Source organism: Phoxinus phoxinus (assembly GCF_949152265.1).
Source record: "Phoxinus phoxinus genome assembly, chromosome: 18".
Lineage (NCBI taxonomy): Eukaryota > Metazoa > Chordata > Actinopteri > Cypriniformes > Leuciscidae > Phoxinus > Phoxinus phoxinus.
Window position 1 is genome coordinate 6,012,119 of NC_136893.1, and position 17,355 is coordinate 6,029,473.

Consider the following 17,355-nt stretch of genomic DNA (forward strand, 5'->3'; position numbering starts at 1 on the left):
CAGTATCTTTTATGAGCTCTTGGAGCAAGTCTTTGTTTTCACCCTTGGCACTGAAAGACAAACTCATATGCATTTCTGGGGAAACATTGCAGGCATTTGCAGATACACCCGAGAGAATTAGATGGTAAACCATCAGTTTGAGGGGAGAAATAGACTTTGCCAGTGGTAGTTTTTGAGATGTGAGAGCTTGTTTACGTTGCCGCTTTAAGCGTAACTCTCGCTGACAAAAGAAGCCAGATGGAATCACTTATAATTATGTTACAATAATGTTTTTCCTTTGAATAAAAAGACTCCATTTACCATAAATTATTGATTTTGAAAATCAGATACACTAGAAGGAGCAGCATCCTCTTCAAAAGTCAAAATGTAAACAGAGACGTACAACTAAATGAATTGCATACTGTTTTTATGTTTTGGAAGGGAATTGTGCTACTTCTGTGTTCAACACTTACTGGTTCCAGAAATCCAATGCGACTGCCGCCCATTTGGATTGTATTTCCTGTTACCTTCAAGAAACTAGAATGAGAAGTGCACTGTTATATGTTCTTACAACCTTAAAGAAACAGTACCCCCCCCCCCCCCACACACACACACACACACACACACAAAAATACCTCAATGAATGTCAAGAATGTCTTTTTAATGCATAGAAGACCCTATCTGTCAAGCTTAACAAATAGGCAAAACATAAACACAATAAAAGTGGCCTAAACAAATTATGTGCTATATTCCAATTTATTTGAAGACATTCCCTAACTTTTTTGAATGACAATGTAATTATCGTCAATTGACATTGGGTCAGTTTGAATATCCCCAATAAAGAATGATTTTTTACGACCTCAATTTCAGTCTATTTCACACACAAAGCCATCGTATGACTTCAGAAGTCTTAGAATATTGCACCAAATGTAGCTTTTGACTATAGAGAATATTGCTCAGAAATTCCCCTTTTGTGTTTCACGCAAAAGAAAAATAGCCTGCTGTTTTAGAACGACATGAGGGTGAGAAGATAATGACAGATTTTTTTTTTTTGAGTGAAATAACCTTTTAACAATTGCAATAAAGTAGTTTGCGTGAATCCAACCCTCCTCATTTAAAAAAAAAAAAGGTTGAGAATGGAAAACACATGGTGGAGGTACCAAAAGTATTTTAAGAAAGAACACAAAGTACAAAAGCAAGTACAGTCTCCAGAAGACAGTGACTGCCTTGGCTTCAGTCTTATCGTCTGTGATTTTCGCGGACTTCAAACAATCACGCCGCGCTCTTGATGCAGGCGTGGCGGAGCGGATCTTCACATTTAGCTTTGACATCTTAGACAATTGGGAAGAGAAAGGCAACCTTCACAACTTTGAAGCGCACATGAAACTTAGATCAACTGTATTTTTAAAGGTGCGGCGGGGGGACTCGCCATCCTCAAACCAGGCCTAAATCAACATTTCAAAGTCTCCACTGAGCTCTTCACTTCTGAGTCGGATCACAGAGCTGTGGATTGGCAAGGCCTCATTTACATGGTTCTGAAACAGACGGCTACTTCATCTCGCTGAGAGGAGGGGGATTCTATCAAGTACACTTTATAAAGCCTAAAAATATAGCTATTTCTTCCTCAGAAGGAAGAAACGCTGAAAAATAACTACACTTCCAGATCAAAGGCGGGCATAATTGACATGTTACATCTGCGCAAATAGAGCAGAAGTGGGCGGAGTGCTGAACGATAACCAATAGTCACATGGGACGGTAGGGGTGGGCGGTATCACTTATGAGTCATTTTATATCACAGTAACAGTATCTTTTTCTGGAAGTTTAACAAAACTATTTCTATCAAATAAGCATGTGGTAATGCCTCTGGATAACCCAGTGAATTGAATAAGGTACTTTATCTCATTTGCTACTTGCTACTATTTATATATTGTAATAATTGAATCTCCAAATGAATGTAGAAATGCTTATACTTCAAATATTTGTTTAATGGCATCTTTTTATTAAAGAAGGCCAGTATCACCGATACCAATAGTACTACTGTCTCTTTGCAATTTATTTTTCCCCTCCATTTTATATAGACATTCAGCATTACAGTATAATCACATTTAATAGATTTTAAACAACAATATAACAACTTTTAATTTATGTGAACTTCACATAAACCCATTATAATAAATGTCACATTTACATGCCCTTTATTTTTTTCTTTTGGCCCAGTCAGACCAGTTCAGATTTTTACTTGCCCTGTCAAAATGCACAAAAAGTTATTGTTTTTGTTGTTTTTGATCCATGTAACCTTGAAACTTAAATTTCTTAATTTAAAAGACTTCATTTAACTTTAATTTTCTTGCAAGGATACTTGACACAACAGGCATTTTGGCATAATTTCGTGTTTTCGTCCTTTCAATCACTGTCTGAAGAGGCTTGTGCACAAGTCTTGTGTATCACACAGATAATAGATACAGACACATTCACAGACTTCTTTTGTGTCTTATTGAGCTTGAAGGGTTTAAAGGCATTTGCGTGAAGAATAGTGTGATCGTATAATGTAACGCTAGCCAAAAGATGACGGAAAAAAAACGGATGCTGTGTTAAATATTTTTAATGTGTTAAACTGAACAAATGAATCACATGCACGAACATTAATTTGGACAGCCCTAGTATAAATACAAATAACACAGCATCACTGGCTCCGCCAATCACGAGAGTTTTGGGTGGGACTATCTGACCAATTGCAGACTAGGATGTGATTGACAGTCATAATTTAGCGTTTGCGTTTAGTGGCGGAGAAATTACACACTTTACCTGTAAGTTAGTAACGTTAATCAGTTGCTCCTCGACGCTGATACCATCATACCGCCCCGCTCTACGGGAAGCCGGCTAGAGATCTTTTCGGATTTCCTTTCAAGCAGACATGCAGATTTATAGCCTGTAATGGGGAAAGCGAAAAAGGGGGAAAGAAAGCATAAAAGAGAGGAGAAAGTAAGTTTGAGTGACTCCTTGAACGAGCAGGATCTGTAGTCCTGTCAGCTGATTAGCCCTCTTGATTAGCATTTATAAGAGGCCCTGGTGCTCTATTATTTGCATTCCTATTTAGCCATGATTTTGTGGAGGGCGCTCCGTGATTAAACTTGTCACCGGTCCTGATTGACAGGGTCAAATCTTCACATTCCACTCGTCTGAAATGGAAGTGTGTGAGAGAGAGAAAGAGAAAAGGAGAAAAGAAAAAAAAAACAACGATTGTCAGCTATTCTTCGCACTCCTGACGAGCTTTGTGAGGGATCTCTTTCAACTTCTCTCATGCTTATCCCTCCCCCCCCCCTCTTTTCTAACTCTATCACTTTTTCTCTCTGCGTCTCCTGTCATCTTAGATAGGTCAGGAATGTTTTAATTTTAGGGATAGATTCGGCCTGTCACCGAGGCGAGATGACGTGGCGCTCAGGAGATGAGACGTGAAGGGTGTAAAACAATAAGAAAAAATAAAGTGCGAAAAAAAAAGAAGAAAAGTTCTCACTTTATTAGACAGATTTAATTACTCTGAATAGGGATTAAAACAGGCCATTCAGTGAAGTGTGAAATTAACCCTTGATTACTGACGAATCTCTGAATGAAGGCTAAAACAACCGTTTGGAGGAGAAAAAGCGATACTCTTCAACAGTAATTGTTTTTGGAAAGGTGATCGCATTTCCCCGCTACATTACCATGTCTCTGGTGTGGCGGGCTGATGTCAGGTGACTACATTATTAACAGTGGAAATGCTAACAAAGACATGACATTATGTGAAATCCAGCACTGCGCTTGCATCAGGGACCACTAACCTTTCGGAGAGACTGGACTGCCTCCCCAAGGATGAGCGCTGGGTAAAAAACAACAATTAAAAATGCACAAATGAGCCGAGTTGATGCAGTCTGTCCAATCTGAAGAATATACGGCAGAAAGAATATTATCTTAGTGAGGCCTAACTGTTGCTGGTCGCCATTTCTACGAAAATACCAAGAGCAAGAAAATCAGTATTACTGCAAGGTATTTACATTCATTTTGTAAAAACAAAAAAACATTTGATTTCGGAGTATAATATAATATAATATAGTATAATATAATATAAAGACACTACATAAATATTAATGAAGTAATAATAAAAGTAGTGTTTTTGCTAAATCTGTCATAAGTTTTTTTTAGCTGTAATGTGTGTACAGTTTTGCAACCAGATTTTGAGCATGTACTGTAACAGCATTAATAACCCCAATATAATATAATTATTATATTATATTATAAGTAATAAAAGCATGTAGTGCATCTGCAAAATCTGTCATAAGTTTACACTAGAGCTAATATGTGTGCATTTTTGCAACAAGACTTTTATGATAATTAATTTTTGGTAACACTTTATTTTACGTCCTTGTACTTACCGTAGTAATAACAGTAAATGATAAATTAACAATTTAACAGTAAATAAATTTAATTACATGCAACTAACCCTCAAACAAATCCTAATCCTGTAGTCATATAACATGTAGTTACTTAATATCACTCAGTACTTAAATATATAATTACACTGTAACATGGACACCTTAAAAATAAAGTGTAACCTAATTTTTTATTTTAAAAAGGAAGAGAGCTATATCTGTCTCCTTTTCAAACATGACATTAGCCTTTTAAAGATCTTTTACATATTTTGTAGGCCTATATGCATCACCTAATATAATATATACACATATAACTTCACAGATTGTCATTCATACCTGCAAGTGTCATAGTGTAATCAGGGAGAACGTTCAGATATGACAGCGAAGACACTAAGACAATTAAGACACAGCACTGACATTCTGATTGTGATATACACCATTCAAGTACAAAATCCTGTAATAGGTGCCTCAACGAGAGCGTGCGCGTGCTCATATAATTAGTAGTAATTAATGATGAAAAAGTGAGGACCCGTTTGTATTTCAAATTATCCCATTAGCTCTTGTCATACTCATGTACACAAAACAGCTTGAGTTCAATTAGTTTTTTGTCACACAAAAGTGATTATAAGCAGCCAGTGCAACCTGATTCATGGGATACCTCCTGTCTAATCTCAGCAACTGATTTAGTGTAGAGCCCCGGCACTCAACCTGAGGCACGCGAGCTTCATGTGATGTCTCCGCTTTCACCCAAAATGGTTTACTGTTGTTTTTTAACCTGATATTTGTGTGATATATAATAAATTAAGTTGTGTCACATGACTAAAGGTGCGTTCCAATTCGCATACTTATGCACTATTCTATAATGTTTTTAGGTAGCCTATAAATATTGCAAGTAGTGTGTTCACACTGAAAATTCCCCCACAAAATATACACTTTAAATACCCGGATGATGCGTTAAATTAACGGGAAAAAACGAAGTGTGAAATGTTGTACACTTGATGCACTTGACAGTCGCAACTTTAATTACGTAGCAGAGGGGGAGGGGCATCAGGCTCCGATGTTGAATGACAGAATAACCTTATAAAATTCACACACTACACAGATGCATCATTTGGGACGCACCTTATGTCACAGTTTTTGTTGTAGCTCTGTATATTTCTGGCATCATTGTCGAGAAATAATTAGCCTGTGAAGTGGATTTACTCAGTGTAGAGTTAACGAAAGTTATTATGAGCTTTGTAATGTTTGAAGCAGATGTCATAACAAATGTCGGTAGACCGGGAAGATTTTAAAACAGCGGTTCATTTATAAACCCGGAAGATCTTACCTTCATGCTGTGGAAATACAAACCGGAAGACAGAACTCAACGAGCGCAGTGCTGAAAGGGGGCGGGGCTACATAAGGTCTATATAGCACAAACCACACCCCCTTGTGCACAAACCACACCCCGCAGCAGTGACTCGCGTCCACCACACTCCTAAGTGATGCATGGTTGATGTTAAAACCTGGAAGACTAATTCGCGAATTTTCCAATTGGGTTTTACAGTTTTTTTTTCAATTTATGAGTAAAATAACTTACTACAACGTAAACTCACATCCCATACACACTCACACCCCAAACATTCTTATCTAGTTAGCTTTTAGAAACATATGTTTTTTAAAATAAAAATAATAGCTTCAAAATTCATGTTTTCAATATGGCTATCATATGTGTATATTACGTTGTAGAGCAAAAGGTTCAAGTATCGTCAATATATGTTTACCACAGACCTTAAACACCCATAAGGAAATCTGGAGGAAACCAGCGGTGAATTAAGGTCCGTTTACACGACAACGATATGCTTAAAAACTGAGAAGTTTTCTTTGAGGTAGAAATATACTTCAATATACATCTGTCAATGAAATACACCATAAAATGAGTCCATATGACGTGTATTTATGTGTATTGTAATTAACAGCATGCCACAGATGCAGCATATTGACATTATGTTGAGAATAACCCAGGATATTCCATCAAAATAAGCATCTCAGCCAATTATAAACTAATTTACCATTTGAAAACACCTTGACCAAATAATGACATTTTGAAGCATGCAAGTGTTCACCACCATGTTTAGGTTGATTTCACATGAAAAAATATATAAAGTACCTGCAATAAATCAGCATACGTCCTGCCAGTTTTGCCGGTACTTAGGAGCTCTTTGCTCCGACCTTACTCAACCTCTTCATTGATCCTTCCATCTGTCTAATTCAGAAAACAGACATAATCAAAAGCTTTCAAAATCAATTCCGTTGCATCAGATGTTGTAATGCACCCAAGATCACTTGGCAATGAGCATAAGGACAAGAAACTAAAACGAGATCGAATCAATCGGTTGAACGTATCGATAACAAGCCTGTCCGCTGTGGTCACGTGTTCCGGTTTAAACGTTTAAACGGATCCTCTGCACATTTTGTATTTCTCGCTGTGAGCTTGCATAGGGGCTGCTATTTCTAGGCTGAGTGAAACTTAACAGATGTTGCTGTTAATTACTACAGGAGGGGGGAAATGCGATTTAAACACTTTTATTAATTAGTTCCAATGGAAGTGCGATGCCGGGGAGATGGAAAGGCTTGAGGGACAGTCGAGTACTGAGGTGTCAACAGTGCCAATGTCTGAGATCAAAATAACATGCTTCAAATGGAGCGTCGTCTCAAGCTTTGAAAGAAACCAGAATTGCCAGAAAACAGTGAGAAAAGTAATATATTAACATATATCTTTATATATCATTTTGGATATTTTATGATTAAACGCATTTTATCACATGACATATAGGCTACATTGCTAACTGTTTTAGAGTTGTTGTTTTTCCCCTCTGGAGGGTTCTAGAGTACGAAGAATATAAATATATAATATGAGAATTTAATTAAAGATTGGGCCTAGTTGAAGTTACACAATGAAAAGTTTTTTGTAATGAATCTAACTATATTAAACATGTTTATATTAAATATAACTTTAAAATGATATTATGAATATATTGTTTATATTATATTTTATAATTATATTATATATGCTAATATTTAGTTTTTTTGTTATTATTATTATTTTATTATTATATATTATACATATAGCCAAGTGTTTTCAGAGAAAGATGATGAAAATTAGATTGTTCGACTATTAAAATCGAAATACTGGATGAAAACATTAAATGTAATGTATTTAAATTATTGTAAACATTTAAACACCATACATGTATATTTAATTAAGTTTGTTTAGACCGATAATGGATTTTTCAGATAATGATTACTAAAATGGAAAAAGAGCAGATTTTTAAAATATAAATCGATGTACTGCATGAATAAATGTAATATATTTAAATTAATTTAAACATTTAAATACCATATATTTCATAAAATAATATTACATATATTATATTAAAATAATTGTAAGACATAAGACATAAATGAATTTTTTTTAAATAATTTAAATAGTTTACACTTAATGTTTACATGCAGTTCATCGTTTTTTAATAACTTATCGTAAATCAGCTCTTTTTTCCATTTTAGCTATCATTATCTAAAAAAATTGCAGTTTCTACAAACTTCAATCTAAAATGATTTAAAATTTGGTAAAACAAGCATTAAAATAAGCTAAAACAACTAAACATCTAGTTATTTCTTTATGTCAAGCTCTAAAATACTGGGTAGGAATTGTGTGTGGCGTGTGGGGGGGGGGGGGGGGGGGGGGGGTTTGGGGGGTCTTTAAGTCAAAAGGGTTGAGATCCACTGCTACACTCTAAAAAATGCTGGGTTGTTTCAACCCAATTTTGGGTCAAATATGGACAAAACCCAAACGTTGGGTTAAAAATGTAATTTAAAAATGTAATCCAACGACTGGGTTTGTCATTTGACCCAAAATTGGGTTGAAACAACCCAGCATTTTTTAGAGTGTATAGCAGCTTTAAAAGACTAGCCCTGCTTCTAGAATTCACTCTCTTGCTCGCTCTTTATAACCAGCTTTAACCCAGAAATTACGGGCAGCCTGATGTGACTTTGACGATGTTCCTCCGCACCGGGACACACTTGCCATTTTGAGTTCTTTGTCTGGCCAGCATGTACAACAAAACAGACACCGACAGAGAGCCGAGCATCTCAGCTGGTCCGCGGAGCAGAACCGCGTACATATCGTGAAATATGTACGCTGTCTGTGCTTTAATACACCCTCACACGTCTCACTCCAAGACTGGATGGACAGGAGAGAAAAGGCCCAGTGGAAAAATAAAGTGCCATAATGAATCTAAAAAGCATGATTCACTCCCATCAGACGTACTCAGGGAAGTGTCACGTTCTCCCAAGCTCCCTGACCGCTGACAGGCCTGTTGGGGAGAGAGAGGGGAGAGCAGGGGCAATGGAGATGGCACGCAAGAGTATAAATCCTAATTACACCCGATATCGCCCGTCGCAAATGGCCGTCTTTTTCAAGGCAACCGATTTAGAGGGGTTTTTTTACCTGTAAATTGTGAAATGTATTAAATCCCCAGAGGAGAAACAGGGCAATGGGCTTTGTACATGAACAAAACACTCAAAAAAACAAAAGGACACAGGAAATAAATGTGAGTAGAGCGGGGGAAGAAAGAGGCAGCAACCTCTGCATTGGGCTTTGAAAGGAAAGGTAACGTAATCAATTAATCCTGGCAGTAATTGGGTGTTGGGAAAAAGGCAAAATGCAGTAATGAAAGTCATCCGTTGTGCTCGTCTTTCTCTCCCGGCCTGACGAACCCTCCCCCCCATCATCTGCGGGATCTCAGGTGCTTAGCCATGCAAATCTGTCTGACAGCTCAGTACATCTCTGTCTGCCTAATTGGACAGTATAGAGTTGTTTATGGATATTGAAGACATTTAAGGCTCAGTCGGGGGCTGCTCAAAAATCATTAGCCGTGGGCCTCTGATACTGGACTAAGTCTTCTCCCTCCGCCGATGTCAAACTCAGCCGTAAAAAATGTTTATCTTTGTCACCTGCGCGGAAAGGGGCTCTGGAAAAGCTCGCAATGTACGAGAGGAACATCTTAACGTGAGTGAATATGCGAGGCTTCAGTCGTGACAGCTCAGACAATGGCCTTCCAATTAGAGACGTACTGTGGAGTTAGCGATGCAGCGTAACGCGACTCATCAAAATAATTTGCTCGAAATTCTTTTATTCCGTCTCTTTAATTTATTTATTTAAAGTAAAAGAGAACAGTTAGAGATCGTATCACGAGGTGCAGTCATATTATTGTGTAGAGCATCTGGTTGTCCACCGTTTTAAGCCTCAGACAGCATGTCCATGGACCGTTTACTGAACTTAAAACACACAAAAAAAGACAAGAGCCGGCTGAAATCACCAGTTCCAGTCTGATTAGTTCGTTTTTAGTTGTGGGAGTCAGGGTGCACTTTTTTTTTAAACAAATTTGTTTCTTACGCTGTTACAATGAGCACTTTAGAGCAAGAACTAGCTGCATTTTTACTGTATCTTTATAATCAATCAAAACAAATGTAATATTGATTTAGCTTCTTAACTCAAATCATGCTAAAATACTGTATTTTTTACATTTAAATCAGCAAAAAAAATGATCAACAAAAGTACTATTCATTTAGCTTAGCTCAAATAATGCTAAAAATCTGTATTTTTAGCATATTTCAAATCAGCAAAAAAATCTGGTAAGAATAGAAATCATAGCTTCTTATCTCAAACAATGTTAAAATACCATTTAATATTTGAAAAATTTCAAATCAGCAAAAATATCTGACAACAAATAGTAGCATTCATTTAGCTTTTTAGCTCATATCAAGCTAAAATAGCCTTTTACCTTTTTCAAATCATCAGGAAAATCTGGCACCAACAGTAGAATAGCTTCTTATCTCGAATAACAATAAAATACTGTTTTAACATTTAAAATCAGCAAGAAAATATGCCTAGAAAAGTAGCATTCATTTAGCTATACTTACCTCAAATCATACCCAAATACTGTATTTTAACATTAGCAATACAATCTGACAACAAAAATATTATTAATTTCTTAGCTCAAATGATAAATTACTGTAATCCATTTGCTAAATTAATGCACATGAAGTAATCTGGAGTAAACAAACTATCTCCGAAGACTGAAAGCCAGGACAGCCACCATACTGAACGTCTCTGGACAATTTAAGATGTACCTGCCTTAAACATTGCATAAAGGCAGTGCTTGATGTGGACAAGACTTCATCAACACTGGCGAAAAGCCTGTCTATGGAAAGCCAGCAACAATACAGCTCACGCTCGCATACATTCAATACACAGATTCTGCAAATAGAGCAATGCGTCCAAATAAACAATGATCTATATTAAGTAAAGAGTTTATTGTTGTGTAAATCGATGCCTTCATAATGAAAGTTTGCTCGCAGACGACCCAATAAGTCCACCATAATGTCCCACATACTCAGTAGTCTTAGAGATATTGGTGAAGTCAAGAAAGACAGATTCCCTTTCCTTTCCCCTGCCTCTCTCTCTTTCCAGCTATAAAGCAAAGGCCCAATCAAAGGCAGACTCAGTTTCTATTATCTGTTCTCACCAACACCCTCCCAGCCCTCCTTCACCAGTGCCCCCATTACAGAAATGTTTCTTCCCATCAAAGCCTTTACTTATCACTTCACCGGTGACATTGAACTTCCCATGCCCCGGCCGCCGAGACACATCTCTGAACCCTCACAATCACTCTTCATCCCCAGTAACAATTTAGTAATGAAGTATTGATTTCCAGATTCCCTTCTTATGGATGATATTAGATTTGGTTTGATAAACTGTGTCGGGGGCCCCTAATCTGCTCCGTCCCTTTCCCCGCTGTCTGTAAAACAAAGTGCCACTAGAGGGATAATGACCAGGGAACATCGATGAACTCATTTCATCAATTTGTAACACTTGACAATGAAAAAGGGCCACCGTTTTTCACACACCAATGTCAAAGTTTATTGCTCAGGGTAGGGTCTTATTGGAAGCCCGACATCTTGGCTCTAATTTATGGGCCCCTGTGTGCTGGTTACTTTGAAAGGAAATGTTTGGATACGGCTGGGATATTAGTGTTGCACCTGGTCTGGCTGGTTTTTACAGGGCCACCGGGGATCTATGCATCACGCCGGCAAATACAACAACAACTTGCAGCCGCCGAAGCTATCTGGCCATTAGGAGGGGAAAGTAAGGGGGTCTATGACATGCATAAGTCATGAGATGATGCTACGTCTTGGTAAGACGGACTCCTCAAGGGATGAAAATAATTCACCAACTAGAGCGGGCAACAAAGGCCCCAGCTCTTTTCACAACCTGCAGAATGTGGACTCAACTAAAGAGTCCTGTGTTTACATTGGTAGTATAATTCAAGGTGCTGGCGTCTCATAATGAGTTAATGCAATCTAAGGCTCAGCGGTCCAGTCGAAGCCTCTGATCGCATTTTGATAAATCTTTTTTTGCTTTGCAATTTAATGTGAACCTTTTTACATTTTAACATTGCAAAGTTGGATCTCAACAAATGACTTGGATACACGCATCTATGCTTTTTCTACGACTAAGGCCCTGTTTACACCTGGTATTAAGATCAGATCACAAGTAGACGAGGGAGACACATTCCCATTTACACCTGGTCTCTTTTGTCCCATTTTCAACTACTTCTGTCCTGATTTCTTCGAGCGAAGGGTCTATGGGCGGGTAAATGTATGTTTTTTTTTAGATCCTTCGATCTAATGGACAAAATAAGCTTGCGCAATTTACATATGAACGCACACGGAGACGATGAAAAAAACACACACAACTGATACAAGAGTATCAGCTTTTGTTTCCGCTCTGAGAGCCGCAAGATCACGCCGAACATTGTGAGTGTGTGTTAGAAATCAGGAACGGTGAGAGAACATTTTTAGTCTTCAAACCAAACTTGGGTCTCCAGCTAACCAGCTAAGTTTAAATCCCAGCTGGCTAGCGCACTTCCAATAATGTTTACGCGTTAGGTCAGTAGGCGGTGTTTTGCGGCTGTTCGAACACATAAGCGTTTATGCTACAAAAGCAATCTGGTCGAATGCGTTTTTGACTACCTTTGGAAGTGGTCGAAAGTGGACAAGCTCAAAGCGTATTAGACCCCGTTACACCTGAATTTAGCATCATCCACTTGTGATGCGATCTACCAAAATGCATATTATAACCAGGTGTAAACAGTTGGTTTAGTTTAATTCCTAAATCTGTCTTAGTAAAGCTCTTAAATGGCCTCAGTGAAGAGTCAAAAGAAAACGCACAAGTCCCTCGGACATCAGCTCTAACTTCCAGCCAGTCTGCCGTGAGATAATGTTGTATCATGCCCTGGTTGATGGACAGCTGAATCTCTTTATCCTTTGTTCTTTATTTACAACAGTCAGACTGCTCTGCACGCTGGCCCGATTTCACAGGTGAATGCACGCTATTCTCCGGGAAAAAAACAATTGAGGTGCGGCAAGAGGATATAAACGAAGAAAAAGACCAAGTATCTCTGAGGCGGAAATAGATGATATCTTTCTCAACCACCACAGAGTACCTCTCAAATCACCTTTCTCCCGTAAGTCAGTAAAACAAGCTCAATTATTCTCCTTTTCCATCGTCTCATGCAAACTGTTACTAGCACTACAAGGCATTACATGGCTGAGAAGTGAGAATGAGTGTTTTCTTTGTCTTCTGCAAATGTGTTTGTTAGAGGCCCATCCCTCGGAGCACCAGAGGCCCTTTTACTGCAACTCAGGCATCATGGGCTCTGCTCTCAGTAATCACATTGCCTCTCCCCCGCGAGATCTACGTGCATAGTGCTTATCAACTAGATTACCGCCAGGTGAAGATGAATAACCCAATTTGCGGCTCCTCATTTCGGTGGGTGTAGTATTCAGTGTCAGCAGGCATTAGCAGATAAAGTGTATTGCTTTGCTGGATGGGTGTGGCTGAATCGCCTTTAAGATTGAGACATACGTGCACTTGGGCAGATGAGATGTCTCCAGAAGCACTGCTTGGACCATGAGTAGTCTTCACCTTTATCCTAATGCTGACCACAGAACGTTTGCTAAACTTTGCTAAACATACTATCATGGATTTTAGTCGGGGTAGTCACCATATTTAACGCCACTCTGGAAAAGATGTGCTTTATAGTCAATAATCTGTCCTGCTGTATACCTTGGTGTTAATTGTTCAGCATGTCTGAAAAACCTCAGAAAACATGGAGTTTGAAGATTAGATGTGATCTTGGACAGTACACCCTATTGAGCAAACTATACGTCTATACAGTACTTGAACGCCATCTATTCTAAGTTTGGATACTGGTGTCAAAGGCTTCTTAACTAACTTAACCAGCAAAACTCCCTTGATCTCTTGGCATCCTAAGAAATAGCATACTAGTCATCTCTGCTGGATGCTACACAAATTTTGCTTGTGAACAACAGCTTGCTGGTGAACACCAGCACCTAACATGCACAAACCAGATCCGACCTGAATTGGAAATTCATGTTGGTAATGGTATAAGCCAGGACTATTCCACTCTGGTCTTGGATGGCCACTGTCCTAGAGAGTTTAGATCCAACCCTAATCCAGCACATTTGAACCAGGGGTCCATATAAGCTGTGAATGCTCTGCATACCCAAGGCATTCATGGACTCTAATTAATATTAACACATTACTAGAAATTCACTTGTTTGAGGTGTACCATAAAGCTTACGTGATAACATGTTGGTAATACATATGTGATGCGATCTACGAAAACCCGTCGGATGTCGCGCTGGTACGTTTTCAGTAAGGTCTAAAAATAGATTGAATGTCAGTTTTTTGTCAAAATTGGGGTTTCATTCAATTATCGTCGCATTTCCTCAAACACATTTCCGCTTGCGGATAATAAATGATCTGTTCTTCGATATTTAACAATTAAAGCTGCAACACAAGTCGCTGTCTATTTCCCATCACTGCTGGTGCTTCTCAGACAACATACACAACAAGCTGCTACTGCTCCATGTGTAATTACACGTCGATGCCGACAACGACTCAGAATATCTTAACTATCCAAGGTTGTTGATCGATAGTCTATGCCAGGGATGGGCAACTTTGATGATAGTGAGGGCCACAAATATTTTATCGTCACTATCAGAGGGCCAAATGTGACTGTGCACTTCCACCAATGGGATATTGGAAAATTAGAGGTACCATTTTAGAAGAAAACAATGTATGTAGGCCTATGTCTGTATTACAGACTCTGCTTAGTGAATCAACCTGCATGTCCATATTCAACTATTTTTTTCTGCTTCTTTTCATGAATTAATTTTTTACATAAACAAACAAAAACACATTACTGTGGCAAACATTTCTTTTTATTATTATTCAAGTGCAAACATGTTGGGCTCTCAAAAAACAATGAATGATGGCACAAAACTGAAAAGTAGCCTATTAAGTGAAAAAACTTAATGGGATATTGGAAAATTAGAGCTACCAGTTTAGAAGAACAAAAAATATATTTGTCTGTAATACAGACTCTGTAATGTTTAGTGAACCAACCTGCATTTACATACTATTCAATATTCTATTCAATAATGAACTTTTAACATAAACAAACAAAACACATTACTGAGTAGCTAACTTTTTTTACATGTATCATTATTCCAGTGCAAACATTTTGGGCTCTCAGAAAAACATAAGCATACTTTCCACCATAGGCTATATCTCACCTACAGGGGGAAAAGTTTAAAGTTAATGAGATACTTGTGGTCTCTCCTGCTGGCGTACAATAGACTGGATGTCAATGTCAATGTTAGTGCAACCAATCCTCATGAGCTGAAACAGAACGTCATCGCTGATCCTGTTTCTCTTTTTCGACTTTATATGTTTCATTGTGGAGAAGTTGCTCTCGCAAATGTACGTGCTCCCGAACATGCTGGCCATTGATAGAGCAAAATCCCTGAGAAGTGGAAAGCGGGACTCTGGTAGTAATCTCCAAAATGAAACTCCCCTCTCACTGCGCTTTGCTTGAAAAAACGGGTCTGACTGAATTTCGCAGAGTTCAAGCTGCAACTCGGAGGGTTGCTCGCTGACAGTAGCAGAGAGGGGGTCAGTGAATAACGCTATTCGTGGCTGCATGGCGTGGAAATCATGGAAGCGGCACTTAAACTGCTGCTGCAGTGTTTCGATGTCGGCTCTGTATTTGTGAAAAATGTTCTCGCATTCAGGGACATCTCTCCGCATCTCTTCACAAGCGGGAAAGTGTGCAAAATTTTGACGATTGGATGAAAATCCTTCTTTGAAAAGCTCTAATTTACACCGAAATGCATTCATGTGTGCGTAAAGGTCGGATACAGTTTGGCCTCGCCCCTGTAACTTTGTGTTCAGGTGATTGAGGTGTGAGGTAACGTCCGTAAGGAATGCCATATCGCAAAGAAACTCTGTGTCTCGGAGTTTTCGGATGTAGGCACTTGTATCGCCTCGAACACTGTCCTCCAAAAACACAGGAAGTTCGGTGCGCAACGCAAAAAAACGCTCCAGACACTTTCCTCGGCTCATCCATCTAATCTCGGTGTGCATTTGTAAATCCCCATACGCCGCGCTCACTTCATCCAAAAAAGCTACAAACCTCCTGTGACTGAGAGACCTATTCCCTCCTCGGATGAGATTTGTAACTTTAGTCACCAGATCCATAACGTGACTGAAGTTAAGTGTCTTGGCACAGAGAGCCTCCTGTAGAATTAAAATAAAGATTAGATTCAGCGCTAAAATCTACACATCCTGTCATATTAATCTCATAAGGCCGCCCATATTCATAATCATAAAAAGTGAGCTGAAGATAAAACAACTCACCTGATGGATGATGCAGTGTAGTATAGGACAGTCCACCCCACTCTGTTGGAGGAGCCCGGCGAAACCATTGTGTTTTCCTTGCATCGCAGGTGCGCCATCAGTAACGGCGGCTGACAGCTTGTCAAAGCCACCACAGTACTCATTCACAGCACTGTTAACGGCGTTGAAAATATCCGTCCCTTTAGTAGTGTTGTGCAACGACACCAATTTTAAAAGTTCTTCGTGTACAACAAATGAACTGTCAATCGTTCTAGTGAAAATCAGCAGCTGGCTAACATCCATCACATCGGTGCTCTCATCCAACGCTAATGAGAAGTATTTGCAGTCGTGCATGACTTGTTTCAGTTTGCCATCGACGTGATTATGGATGTCAAAAATTCTGCGTGTCACTGTGCAACGGGACAAGGAGACAGTTTCAAAGTTTTTAGCCATATCCTCGTCTCCAAACGATTTGGCCATTTCTATTGCACACTTCTTCACCATTTCGCCATCTGACAAGGGCTTCTTGGCTTTAGCTAGCTCCAGCGCCACAGAGTAAGACGCCTTGAGGGCAGACTCCTGTGTGGATGTTATTCTGGTAAAAATACTCTGTTGTTTATTAAGCTTCACTTTCAGGTCCGCTATAACAGCGGCCCTAGCAGCTCCGGTGTACTTTTCATATTTGTCCCTGTGTGTGGTATTGTAATGTCGACTTAAGTTGAAATCTTTAAATACTGATCTTGTTTCCAAACACACTAAACACATAGGTCTACCTTTAAATTCTGTAAACAGATAATCTGTTTCCCATCTCGTCTGAAAAGTACGATTCTCTTGATCCAGTTTTCTTTTTTTACCTCTCACGGACATGGTTCTCACTCTTCATCGTTTGTAGTGAAGCAGGTCCGACTAAGTGTTTTGCATAGGAGGCGCCCTCTATCGGTAGACTGTATCATTACCATTTGGAATTTCTTCAGATGCGGTGACATTTCTATGGTAGAATTTAATGCTTTACTCTGTATAAGGTAAGATCTGTTATACGTTTTCCCCAATATCTGTTTGTTTTATGTTTGATGTTAAATGTCATTGTAAACTTTCAAAGTTAAAAAAAAAAAAAAAAAAAAAAAAAAAAAATTATATGGTATTTGAAAATTGACCCGCGGG

The 17,355-nt window shown here is 38.7% G+C and overlaps 1 protein-coding gene across 1 annotated transcript; it reads right to left on the minus strand.

Annotated features, from left to right (window-relative positions):
* Positions 1-14,718: 14,718 nt before the first annotated feature.
* LOC306986036 (general transcription factor II-I repeat domain-containing protein 2A-like) lies at positions 14,719-17,087 on the minus strand. Its single transcript, XM_079588877.1, has 2 exons — positions 16,216-17,087; positions 14,719-16,095 (listed from the first exon to the last, which is right to left on the minus strand). Exons 1-2 carry the CDS (start codon positions 17,059-17,061, stop codon positions 15,115-15,117), a joined length of 1,827 nt encoding a protein of 608 aa, XP_079445003.1. The 5' UTR covers positions 17,062-17,087; the 3' UTR covers positions 14,719-15,114.
* Between the last annotated feature and the right edge of the window lie 268 nt (positions 17,088-17,355).

Bases quoted from the DNA above. Each gene is read 5' to 3' on its own strand.
- LOC306986036 (XM_079588877.1), bottom strand. From the start codon at position 17,061: ATGTCCGTGAGAGGTAAAAAAAGAAAACTGGATCAAGAGAATCGTACT. The intron at 16,096-16,215 runs GTGAGTTGTTTT...TTAATTCTACAG, and splicing joins TACACTGCATCATCCATCAG to GAGGCTCTCTGTGCCAAGAC.